This window comes from Schistocerca americana, chromosome 7 (genome assembly GCF_021461395.2).
Source record: "Schistocerca americana isolate TAMUIC-IGC-003095 chromosome 7, iqSchAmer2.1, whole genome shotgun sequence".
NCBI lineage: Eukaryota > Metazoa > Arthropoda > Insecta > Orthoptera > Acrididae > Schistocerca > Schistocerca americana.
In genome coordinates this window covers 171,776,391-171,790,215 of record NC_060125.1, presented here as the reverse complement: position 1 = coordinate 171,790,215, position 13,825 = coordinate 171,776,391, and the positions used below count along the sequence as shown (strand labels likewise).

Here is a 13,825-nt window from a genome sequence, read left to right as displayed (position 1 = left end):
CTTCTCTTTTACCTCACAGGTATCGTTCATGTAGTTTGTCCCCATTCATTACTGTCACCCTGTGCAGAGCGCCCGAAGCTGGCAAGTGGCGTGCGTCTGTCTCACGAAGATCAAATCATGTCACCGTCTTCTATGATCCAGGACTGTCTGACTAGGTGTTTTCTTAGACATCACAAACATAGCTTGGAAACACTATTACACTCTTTAGTAATGATTCTGGTCTGAACACAATCTGTATTTAATAGGACGTAGTTACCCAACGAACTTCGCAGAATGTAACAAAATACTGCTATATGATGTGTAGAAACTATCTTAAATTTTTTTGCTGGTAAGTTATATGGGGTAGTTTCTATTTTTCATTTTCATTACAATAAATGTTATTTTTTACTAATGTGTAATATTTTTTCCATATTTTCCGTCCCGATAAATCCTCTCTACAAGCAAAAATTTCACTCTAAGTATCATATGTTCATTTGCAAACAAGGACCTAGTTACGTTCGTAGGACACAGGGTACATTAGTGTCACCACACCGATTTTCAAAATTGGTCAACTTAAAAAGTTCGTGGTGGTGAAGTGCAATATTTATTATAATAGAAGTCAGTTTTTGATATTTAACTGTCAAATACCTTTAAAACGAATTTTAACCATGAATGTCTGACAATATCTTGCATCCTTTTACTATGATTCGTATTTTCAAACAATAAACAAACGTTCATTGTAATCAAAAAATGTGTGTGTGTGTGAAATCTTATTGGACTTAACTGCTAAGGGCATCAGTCCCTAAGCTTACACACTACTTAACCTAAATTATCCTAAGGACAAACACACACACCCATGTCCGAGGAAGGACTCGAACCTCCGCCGGGATCAGCCGCAAAGTCCATGACTGCAGCGCTTAAACCGCTTTTTTTTTTAAATCTCATTTTGTTCGTTTTCGTTCGTTTCATCTGCTCGGTGCGGACGTCGCAAGACACCCGTTTCAGTTCGTCGTTGATCCATTAACTCAGTTTCTTTTTATTGCAGAGGGCAAGCTAATCCTCTGACCGAACACGCTGAGTTACCGTGGCCGGCCGCGATGGTCTAGCGGTTCTAGGCGCTCAGTCCGGAACCGCGCAACTGCTACGGTCGCAGGTTCGAATCCTGCCTCGGGCATGGGTGTGTGTGATGTTCTTAGGTTAGTTAGGTTTAAGTAGTTCTAAGGTCTAGGGGACTGATGACCACAAATGTTAAGTCCCATAGTGCTCAGAGCCATTTGAACCATTTGAAGTTACCGTGCCGGTAGACCGCTCGGCTAATCCCGCGTGGCCATTGTAATCATTAAACCTTTACAAATAAGGCAGCTCATAGAAAAAAAGTGAAACTTTCTTAATGCGATACAGTAAACTATTTATTTTATTCCTGAATAATATGAGATATGACCACATATTTTTCACATCTGATTGATTCCAGTCGTACTTCACACTATCTATATTTGTTTTTGCGACATCGCGGCCTAATAGTTCGACACAGCAATCTTCATGATTGCAGCGATAATATTTCGTACAGTGTTCGTTTTCCCCGCGTTTTCAGTCAGGAAAACTCCCTGTGTAGAATAGGCCCTCGGCGTCATCGTCATCACTGGTGCCTGAATCACTGCTATCATCAAGTCGGACATTGGAATCTGAGTCACTAGACTAGAGAAGGAATTTATACTTTCAGAAGGCCAACATTCTATTTTGCAAATAAGGAAAGACAGAACACACATAAAAACTGTTGTTGTTGTTGTGGTCTTCAGTCCAGAGACTGGTTTGATGCAGCTCTCCATGCATACAGTAAAGCTGCATGCCCTCGGGAAAAATTACGGCTGTAGTTTCCCCTTGCTTTCAGCCGTTCGCAGTACCAGCACAGCAAGGCCGTTTTGGTTAGTGTTACAAGGCCAGATCAGTCAATCATCCAGACTGTTGCCCCTGCAACTTCTGAAAAGGCTGTTGCCCCTCTTCAGGAACCACACGTTTGTCTGGCCTCTCAACAGATACCCATCCGTTGTGGTTGCACCTACGGTACGGCTATCTGCATCGCTGAGGCACGCAAGCCTCCCCACCAACGGCAAGGTCCATGGTTCTTGGAGGGGGGGGGGGGGGGGGGGGGACATAAAAGCTATGAACATTTTTCTCAAGGACCTATTTTGGAAACTGCACAGAGCTGATCCACCAGAGCTTCCCAGAAAGTAGGCCTACGTTTCTCGCGGTTCCAACAGATTTCAGGCCATACACTTTTCAGATACGAGTGCAGAATGTGGCTGCCACAAGAGACAGCTATCCCTCAAGGGTCGTCAGCCGTGTCGCAATAGTAGCGCCGAAAATGATTGCTGGTGATTGTAGGTGTGTGATTTGGCGTTCAGAAAGTTAGCTCTGTATACACAGTAAGGAATGGAAGTCACAAGCAGGCAGATGATGTATTCCACAATGAATTTTCACTGCGTACCGAAGTTTGCGCTGTTATGAAACTTCATGGAAGAGTACAATTATGTGCCTGCCTGGGGCTCGAAGCCAGAACCTGGGCTTTCTCAGCAAATGCTTTTACCAAGTGAGTTATTCAACATAATTTTAGTCAACGATACGGGGGTACTGAGAATACTTCTACGGTACTGGAAGTAGCCACTGAGAACGAAAACTAGGCGGTAGGAGGAATGACCGCGATAGGCTCTGAGCACTACGGGACTCAACTTCTGAGGTCATTGGTCCCCTAGAACTTAGAACTAGTTAAACCTAACTAACCTAAGGACATCACACACATCCATGCCCGGGGCAGGATTCGAACCTGCGACCGTTGCGGTCTCGCGGTTCCAGACTGCAGCACCTGGAACCGTACGGCCAGCAACATTATCGCTCAGGCATATATTTTTAATGTGAAAGGAGGTTTCAGTACAGAGAACACTCTGCTACAGAATGCAAGATTCATTTTGGATACTGAAATAGGGTGCTTACCAGTTGCTAATGCCATAGTGATTATGCCAGATAGCAAAGACAGCTTACAGAGAGCAAACTTTAAACTGCAAACAATATACCAGGACTTCCACCTCTGTAGAAGACTAAGTTCGTGGCTGGCACTGCAAAAAGACCCATCATAAATAGGATCGCCTCAGACAATTCAGCCATAAAGAAAAGTTTACAGTTTTAGTACCAAGTTAATTGACATAGGTAACTAGATAGACCTAGACAGTCAGAAAATGTAAAACAAATCGTCCACTCCACATTGTCGCACTGAATTAGTCCGCACCTGCTGACAGGTAAACAAATGAACAGATTTACAAGGAATGCTGTTGTTGCGCCTTCCCGGGCAATTTGTGTCAGTGATGTCACAGAACTGCACGGAAGTGCTGACGTTTACTACGCCACAAAAAGGGTACTGAGCACTTGTAGTGCCACTTAAAAACTTGAATATGTCTTACAGTATTTGTACAGTTTTCTTCTGCAACCTCACAGATACTTATGAATAACCCCACATATACACTGAAGTGACAACAGTCATGGGATACGTCCTAATATTGTGTCGGACTTTCTTTTGTACAGATTAGTGCAGCAATTCGACGTGGCATAGACCCAACACGTCTTTGGAAGTCCCCTGCAGAAATATTGAGCCATTCTGGCTCTATAACCGTCCATAATTGCGAAAGTGTAGCCGGTGCACGATTTTGTGTACGAACTGGCCTCTCGATTATGTCCCATGAATGTTCGACTGGATTCATGTGGGGCGACCTTGGTGGCCAAATCATTCGCTCGAATTGTCCAGAACGTTCTTCAAACCAACCGCAATTAAGACCCGGTGACATGGCGTATTGTCATCCTTAAAAATTCCATTGCTATTTGGGTGCATGACGTCCATGAATGACAGAAAAAGGTCTACAAATAGCCGAGCATGGTCAGAGGACTCACTCCATTCCATTCAAACACATCATCATGAAGTCACCACCACCTTGCACAGTGCCTTGTTGACAACTTGGGTCGATGGCTTTGTGGTGTCTGCTCCACAATCGAACCCTACCACACCTCTTAGCAACTGACATCGAGGCTCATCTGACCAGGCCATGGTTTTCCAGTCATCTATGGTTTAACCGATATGGTAACGAGTCCAGGAGAGGCGCTGCAGACGATGTCGTGCCGTCAGCAGACTTGTCTGCTCCCATAGCCAATTAACGCGAAATTCCGCCGCACTGTCTTAACGGACACCTTCGTCCTATGTTCCATACTGATTTCTGCGGTTATTTCACGCAGTGTTGCTTGTCTGTTAGCACTGACAACGCAATCGCCTCTGTTCTCGGTCGTTAAGTGAAGGCCGTCCGCCACTGTATTTCTTCCTGAAAAGAGGTAACGCCTTAGATTTGATATTATACGGAATTCCCTAACGATTCCAAAAAAAAAAAAAAAAAAATCCTTGCGTCAAGTTACAACTATCATTCCGTTTTCAGCGTCTATTATTTCACTTCTTGCGGCCATAATTGCGTCGAAAACCTTTTCAGATGAATCACCTGAGCACAAATTACAGCTCCGCCAATACTCCGTGCCCTTTTGTACCTGCTGTGCACGATACTACCGCCATCTGTATGCGTGCATATCGCTATCGCATGACTTTTGTCATCTCAGTGTCCATAAATAGCTGATGAAATATCTGTACACAATTAGAACCCCAGAAGGAATACCAGAAGAGCGAACAACGCGAGACGTAAGATTAAAGCTTTGCAAAGTGATGGCGATCCTGCCACTTATTTATGTTAGTGAAAATTGTATGATAACGAAAAAAGACACAACAGGAACCCAGCGTTAAGAGAATAATTTTTTTAAGTCGGAGGACTTACGTTAAGTGATAAGCTGCGAAACAAAAGCACATAAGAAATTTTTTAAGTCACCTTGAATAACAAATAAGAGAGGAAATAGGTGGAAAAGTAAGTCAAGGTTCCGAGTTCGAAACGCTGTTAAGTACACAGTTTTTAATCTCCAGGAGACTTCAGTCTGTTGATGTGTTTCTGTTAATAGTTCTCCCTTTGCTAGTTATTGTTTTCCAGCGTCGAATGTCAAATTATGTGATACTAAATGTCTGTGATTGTCCACTCCTTTGTTGTACACTTTTATTAGGTATCGTTTCTGTGGATAAGCCCAACTAAGTTGCAGTCAAAATCTTAAAGCTATTTCTACCACTTACGAACATTCCCCGTATCCACTCCTTCGAGTTTCTCCAAACCTCTCTTCCCGCTCCCTAATCCACTTCGCCATTAGTCAGTATGGTCCCTTTTAATTCACAAACTGTACCTGTTTCTGTTATGGTATAGATATACATCTTGGTATGGATGCTTGTAAGTTTATGTGACTTAATCTTATTTGAACATAATTTCATGTCATTTACTATATATTTACATGTTTTGTTATTTCTGTCTTGTGACTGTAATCACACAACCTTTATTACATTTACATATTACTTATTGGCCCTTTTGTCCATGAATTAAGCACATTTTGACGTGATGTGTTGGTCAAATTGGAACGGTAATCTTTTAATTCTTTCTTATCATTCCATACAATCTGTATTCTTTACCTCTGTATCAGGTATTTGTTTGCTACTTTAAAACAGTCTTATTTAATGTTTAAACCTACTTTGGTTAACAAATCTTGTTGTAACTACACATGTTTTGTTCACAAAAATGGCTACTACGATTTTTATTGTTATTTACTGTCCAAAGACATACTTTTTCAGTGTGTTAAAAATCGGTATCATCCTTGACATGATTATCGTTTCCGAATAAAGCATCAGCATTTTTCTGTTCGAAGACAACGTATAAACAAAAATGATGTAGTATATCCAGAATTGTTTGTTTCATGTTTAAACAAGACGCCTTCGCCTATTACCGTCATACTGTGTGTCCAGTTGCACAAGCAAAACCCCATGTCAGTTGGGAACGTTAATAAAATGTTCTATGTCTAGCTCCACTCTGAAGTCACTCGGTCCTCTAACATTGCGTCTCTATAGATTCGAAGTAACTCCAACAGTTTTTAGCTACTGACTACGTCTGTATTTGAAATGTTTGAGGTTTCCAAAGCCTTAATACAACTAATTTTAGAGAGTTTAACGAATTCGCTCACCATCTGTTCCTCTTCCCCTTCATTGATGAGGTCCACTTTCTTCTCATTCTTTCCTGGTTTGAAGGACGCATCTGAAACAGAAAAGAAAAACAAAATAAAGTCACAAAATTTAGAAAATATGAAGTAGTGTTACAAAATAGTAAATGTGTACGATGCATTCAGCATTCAGTTTACAACTCGTTACGAATTCTTTAATTTTGGACAAAGCAACTAAGGCGACAGAAAATTAAGTAAGTAATGGAACTACATTTTCCTTGTGGCACATGAATCTCAGCTTTATCATCGATAAGGATAGAAGCTGAAGCAATAGATTGAAATTTGTGGTATGACTAGACCTTGAACACCTGCTTACTAGGTAGATGTGCTAACCACCACCCCAGTGTAGCACTGCAGCCACCTCAGCTGCATGGAAAATTGTAGTCCACTGCCCTCATATGTCTCCAATAAAATTTGGGTCATCAGATCAATAGATTACATACACATACGGTACAGGTAGGATTTTCCAATTACATACGAAGCTGGCGCACGTTTCCAGTGTCAGACAGCTTCGGCAGTACCGACGATTTAAGAAGTGGAAAATGGGATTAAGGTCTGAATTGAAGTGTATTAGGGATGGGACTGGATGAGCATAGCTACAGTGCTACGGTCATGTTGTGGTTAGCACATCTGTTTAGTATGCAGGAGATCTGGGTTCAAGTCCTGTCTAAGGCACAAATTTTAATTCATTGCTTCAGCTTGTATCCTTATCTTAAATAAGTAATGTCTGATTTCCTTAAGTGTTTGTGTAATTCAGGAGATAAATCAGAAACACAGATAGTGACGTTCCGAAAGTAATGTCAGGGGAAGCTATCTGACCTATGAAGACAGAAAAAGGGAAAAGGCGGGTGTTCGAGCAGAAATGATTTAAGTTGGAGTAAAATTTATGTAAAATCAACTTGTGAAATTATTTAAAGAATAAATGCAAAAAAAGTTACTTGAGTTTGGATCATATTGTAATTATTTTGCTTCACATTAGATAAAAAATATTGGAAAGTACAGACCTCCCAGCCTCCTATACGAAATGTGTAAGATATTGAAAACGTTGGGTTTCCAGGGGACGTTTTGATTCAACACGATAGCGCTCTGCCTCACAGTTTGAGGACCTCTGAACGAATCACTAAACGGAGACGGACAGTGGTATCCCATCCACATTGCAGCTCGGTCTTAGCCCCTTCCAGCTTGTACTTATTTGGGCCAGTAAAGTAGTAGTTTCGTGACCACAGAAAGGTCTGGTACCGACAGGACATTCACACCGTTGTGTCTTGCTGGTGTAAGGACGTAGAAGTGGACAGAAATGAGACGGAAAAATAGGATACGTGGTCAAAATATCATTCTTTCATGCACAATTTTCATTGCGTGGAATAAATAATTTTCGAAGAAAAAACATTTGATGCATTACTTTCGGGGCCTCCATCATAGTCTTATAATATATGTTCAAATGTGCTTTAAAATTTGCTGTATTACGTTATTCCAGACTCATAATAAACATGCAGATACATGTACAGGGTCATTTTTTTCCACCGTGTACAAACTCTAGGGATTGGTCGATGATAGGATACGGAAAAAAGGTCTAATGAATGAATTTACGGTCGAAAATGCATAGTTTCGATGCTAGAGACCATTTATACAATCATACTTTGTTGCAGAGGCTGCGGTCTAATACTCTCTGCAAAATGTTCAAATGTGTGTGAAATCTTATGAGACTTAACTGCTAAGGTCTTCAGTCCCTAATCTTACACACTACTTAACCTAAATTATCGTAAGGACAAACACACACACCCACGCCCGAGGGAGGACTCGAACCTCCGCCGGGACCAGCCACACAGTCCATGACTGCAGCCTCCCTAGACCGCTCGGCTAACCCCGCGCGGCTACTCTCTGCACCATGCAGCCACAGTTACAGTATGCGGTGTCCTCCTAGAGGGTGGCAGTGCTCCTCATACCTCATGCCATAGCGCCCCCTTCTGGCATAGTCATTGGTAATGTTGTGTCCGATTCACTTCTCTTGCTAACTTACCTTGTAGTGGATGTGATAAAGCGATGTACACGATGGTTTCGGATTCGAACCGAGAGCTTGCCTACATGGTGTTTACTTACGGAATGGCTAATGGCAACGGGCGGCGGGCAGCAAGGTTGTCTCAGGAGACCTATCCTCGCCGACAACAATCACAGAATTCAAGTTTTGCAACAGTGTTTCGCTGTTTGTGTGAGACAGGGTCCTTTCAGGAAGCGGCAAGTCATGAAGAACGTACCCGAAATATTCGGACACTAGACTTGAAGGGAACTGTGATTAACACTGGGGAAGCCGACCGCCATGTCAGTACCAGGCAGTTGGCCCGCCAGTACAGGGTAAGCCAGACGATTATGTGGAACATTCTCCGTGACAATTGTTGCTACCCTCATCACTTACAGCGTGTGCAGGGCTTACTAGCGACAGACTTTCCACACCAGGAGCAGTTTTGTCACTGGTTTCTTCTACAGGCAACCACGATTCTGGAATTTGTGTCATCCTTCCTGTTCACAAATGAGGCCATCTTTCCGCGGAGTGGTACGTTCAGCTTTCATAACAGTCATCTGTGGGCTAGTAGCTAGTATGCAGAACCCCCATGGTATGATAACAGTGAATCATCGGTGCAGGCGGAATGTGTGGCTCAGGATTACTGGCGGCCGTATTTTCGGACCAGTTCCACGTCGCCTCACAGGCCGGAACTATCGGCGTTTCTTGCCTCCCCTGCTGGAAGAAGTGCCAGTGATGATTCGAAGGGTTATGTGGCTGCTGCATGATGGTGCTCCAGCCCACTTCGCCGTTAACGTCCGGAGGCATCTCAAACGTGCCTTCTCTGTTCGTTGGATCGGACAAGAGGGTCCAGTTGCATGGCCTGCTCGTTGACCGGATTTCAACCCCCCCCCCCTTCCCCCCTCCGCCCCTCCAGAGGTTTCAAAAAAATGGTTCAAATGGCTCTGAGCACTATGGGACTCAACTGCTGAGGTCATTAGTCCCCTAGAACTTAGAACTAGTTAAACCTAACTAACCTAAGGACATCACAAACATCCATGCCCGAGGCAGGATTCGAACCTGCGACCGTAGTGGTCTCGCGGTTCCAGACTGCAGCGCCTATAACCGCACGGCCACTTCGGCCGGCTCCAGAGGTTTCAGTCCTCCTTCGGGCATGGGTGTGGTGTTCTTAGCATAAGCTAATTTAAGTAGTGTGTAAGTGTAAGTCTAGGGACCGATGACAGCAGTAGTTTGGTCTCTTATGAATTCACACACATTTGAGCATTTTTGAACATTTCAATCCGTAACGATTTCCGGTTATGGCGCCATCTCAAAAGTATCGTGTACGCAGAGCCCATTACAGATGTAGAACACTGGAGCAGCTTATTCATGCTGCCTTCAACAATGTTCGGATGCAGCCTGGCTGATGTGAACATGTGAGACAGAACATGATACGGCGCGTTCACGCACGCGTCGATGCACATGCTATCAGTTTCAACACACACTAACTGTGGCTGCATGGTACAGCGCGTATTAGACCGCAGCCTCTGTAATAGTGGATGACTGAATAAATGGTCTTTAGCATGGAAACCATGAATTTCCGGACGTACGATCATTAGACCTTTTTTGTTCCGTATCCTCTGATCGATCAATCCTTAGAATTTTTACACGGTGGAAAAAATCACCCTGTATGTTCTAAACCGAATGCTTAGTCGATGCAACCACTTCCTTGTGTCACTGTCTGTTCGTTACAGTTCTATGTAATTTCCACGTCCTGTCCTGTTCTCCAAGTCTTCCAAATACTTCTTCCTAGACCGTCCTTTTACATTCTTTCCCAGTACTTTTCCTTTAAGAATATTAATGAAGAATTTGTTGCGTCTGATGACATGTCCAGCAGATTTTATTTTTATATTTCCAATTCCATTTAATAATCTTGTCTCTTCGTTCACGTCTCTTAAAAGTTCCCAGTTGGTTTTTCTTTCCGTCGAGCTCGCTCTTGTCATTTTCCTCCATGTCCATATTTCAGCAGCTTCAAGTCGATTCCTTTCCAATTTACCGGGAGCCCAACTTTCATGTCCATAGAACAGTTTGCTCCACGCAATTAATTTAGGCTTTTGTGATATCTATAATTGCAAGTTTGCTGGTTAAAATGTTTTTTGGTAGTGAAATCCTTCGCTTCCGTCAAGCATCTATGGTGCTTTTTGATTTACTACCGAGGTAACAAAACTGTTTCCCTTGATCAGTTCTGACGTTATCAGTTTTCATATTAATTTTAGTTTCTCCTTTATTTTCCCGTACCCCATTACTTTTGTTATCCGTTCGCTCACTTTTAATTTCCAAAGTTTAAGAGTGTTCAAATGGCTCTGAGCACTATGGGATTTAACATCTATGGTCATCAGTCCCCTAGAACTTAGAACTACTTAAACCTAACTAACCTAAGGACAGCACACAACACCCAGTCATCACGAGGCAGAGAAAATTCCTGACCCCGCCGGGAATCGAACCCGGGAACCCGGGAGTGGGAAGCGAGAACGCTACCGCACGACCACGAGCTGCGGACTTTAAGAGTGTCTCACAGGACTTACAGCGTTCTGTTCACTTCTTTATCGGAGTCTGCAACTATCACGAAATCATCAACACATCTAACACGACACATTTTTTTACCGTTGGCTTTTATTCCTTCATGATCTGAACACCTCAGTTAGCGGAATATATACAAATATACCCAAAAGAAAATAGTTAAAAGTCAAATTTATGAGTTTTTGTATTTCGAACAGTTGAAGACCAGGAAAGGATAGACAAATGGCAAATGAAAAAAAGTAAGAGGTGTAAAAATAACCTAGAGCTCTTTTGGTGAACTAAACGGGGATTTCAAAATTAGACTCCGCATGTGTCCGAAACGGAAACCTTAGTATTACTTTTTATTGCAGTTCTAAATTTTGTCAGCCAGTAGCGGTCTTAAAACGAGAAAGACATTCCACAAATTGAGCGTTCCACAGTGCGCAGTGAAGAGAGACGGATGTGGGAAGTTACTAGGAGAGTTCTATTAACGAGTTTGACGTTGGGTGAAGGACTGTCGGTAAATCTTTATATGAACTCTAATTTCTGTTTTTTCCTGTCGTGTGCCGGCCGGTGTGGCCGTGCGGTTCTTGGCGCTTCAGTCTGGAACCGCGTGACCGCTACGGTCGCAGGTTCGAATCCTGCCTCGGGCATGGATGTGTGCGATGTCCTTAGGTTAGTTAGGTTTAAGTAGTTCTAAGTTCTATGGGACTGATGACCACAGATGTTAAGTCCCATAGTGCTCAGAGCCATTTGAACCATTTCCTGTCGTGGACATTTCGCGAAACATATATGGAAGGAATTAACATGTTGTCCTAACCTTCTTGGAACATACACTCCTGGAATTTCAAACCTCATTTCCTCTGTGATGCAAAGCAACTCTCTTGTACCGTCTGCCAACGGAGTTTGTTGAGCTTCTCCATAACCCTCTCGCACTGGCTAAACGATCCATTACGAAACGCGGTGGTTTCATTAGGGTGTTCTCTATATCTCCTCATAGTCCAACATAGTATGATTCTGAAATTGATGAGGAGCACTAAATAATCGCTTGCGCAAGTATTTTTAAATTAATTACATTTAGTTAAGATTCCCCCAATGAACCAGTCTTGCATCTGCTTTACCTACACTGTGTTTTAAGTGGTCATTCAAGTTCAGGACAATTAGTTCTAGGTATTTTACGATAGTTACCGCTTCCAGTGTTTTGCCGCCAACTGCGTAATCGATTTCCTCGTCTATTTACACTAAGATGACAAAGTCACGGGACAGCGATACGCACATATACACACGGCGGTAGTACCGCGCACACACAAAGTATAAGAGGCCAGTGCATTAGCGGAGCTGTCATTTGTACTCAGGTGATTCTTGTGAAAAGATTTCCTACGTTTACATGGCCTCACGACAGGAATTACCAGACTTTGGACGCGGAATAGTAGTTTGATCTCGACGCATAGGACAATCCATTTTGGAAATCGTTAGGGAATTCAGTATTCCGAGATCCACAGTGTCAGGAGTGGCCATGGCCTTCACTTAACGACCGAGAGCAGCGGCGTTTGCATACAGATGTCAGTGCTAACAGACAAGCAACACCGCCTGAAATAACCGCACAAATCAATCTGTGACAATAGACGAACATATCCGTTAGGACAGTGTGGATAAATTTGGCATTAATGGGCCGTGGCAGCAAAAGACAGATGCGAGCGCCTTTGCTAAGAGGACGACAACGCCTGCTGCATCTCTCCTAGGCACGTGACTGTATCGATTGGATCTTGCACTACTGGAAAACCTTGGTCTGGTCAGATGAGCCCCGATTTCCGTTGGTAAGAGCTGACAGCAGGATTTGAGTGTGGCACAGACCCCACGAAGCCATGGAACCAGATTGTCAACAACGCACTGTGCAAGCTGGCGGTGGCTCCATGATGGTGTGAGCTGTGTTTACACGCAATTGACTGGGTCCTCTGGATGTTCGGCTACCTGTAAACCATTTTCAGCAATTCTTGGCCATCTACATCTACATGTACATTTATACTCCGCAAGCCACCCAACGGTGTGTGGCGGAGGGCACTTTACGTGCCACTGTCATTACCTCCCTTTCCTGTTCCAGTCGCGTATGGTTAGCGGGAATAACGACTGCCGGAAAGCCTCCCAGCGCGCTCGAATCTCTCTAATTTTACATTCGTGATCTCCACGGGAGTTATAAGTAGGGGGAAGCAATATATTCGATACCTCATCCAGAAACGCACCCTCTCGAAACCTGGACAGCAAGCTACACCGCGATGCAGAGCGCCTCTCTTCCAGAGTCTGCCACTTGAGTTTGCTAAACATCTCCGTAACGCTATCACGCTTACCAAATAACCCTGTGACGAAACGAGCCGCTCTTCTTTGGATCTTCTCTATCTCGTCCGTCAACACAACCTGGTACAGATCTCACACTGATGAGCAATACTCAAGTATAGGTCGAACAAGTGTTTTGTAAGCCACCTCATTTGTTGATGGACTACATTTCCTAAGGAGTCTCCCAATGAATCTCAACCTGCTACCCGCCTTACCAACAATTAATTTTATACGATCATTCCACTTCAAATCGTTCCGCACGCACACTCCCAGATATTTTACAGAAGTAACTGCTACCAGTGTTTGTTTCGCTATCATATAATCATACAATAAAGGATGCTTCTTTCTATGTATTCGCAATAGATTACATTTGTCTATGTTAAGGGTCAATTGCCACTCCCTGCACGAAGTGCCTATCCGCTGCAGATCTTCCTGCATTTCGCTGAAATTTTCTAATGATGCAACTTCTCTGTTACTACAGCATCATCCGCGAAAAGCCGCATGGAACTTCATGTGCCAAACAACAAAAAATGGTTCAAATGGGTCTGAGCACTATGGGACTTAACTTCTGAGGTCATCAGTCCCCTAGAACTTAGAACTACTTGAACCTAACTAACCTAAGGACATCACACACATCCATGCCCAATGCAGGATTCGAACCCGCAACCGTAGCGATCGCGTGGTTCCAGACTGAAGCGCCAAGAACCGCTCGGCCACACCGGCCCCAAACAACAATGGAATTTCTATGGATGACAATGTGCCCTGTCACTGAGTCACAATTGTTCGCGA

General features: G+C 43.4%; 1 protein-coding gene across 1 annotated transcript in view; it reads right to left on the bottom strand.

Annotated features, from left to right (window-relative positions):
- The window catches only part of LOC124621805 (polyamine-transporting ATPase 13A3-like), a 376,394-nt gene that overhangs the window by 206,936 nt on the left and 155,633 nt on the right, over nt 1-13,825 (bottom strand). The window contains exon 2 of the mRNA XM_047147242.1: nt 6,112-6,182. Coding sequence (XP_047003198.1) covers nt 6,112-6,182 — 71 coding nt within the window. The remainder of the gene's footprint in view (nt 1-6,111; nt 6,183-13,825) is intronic.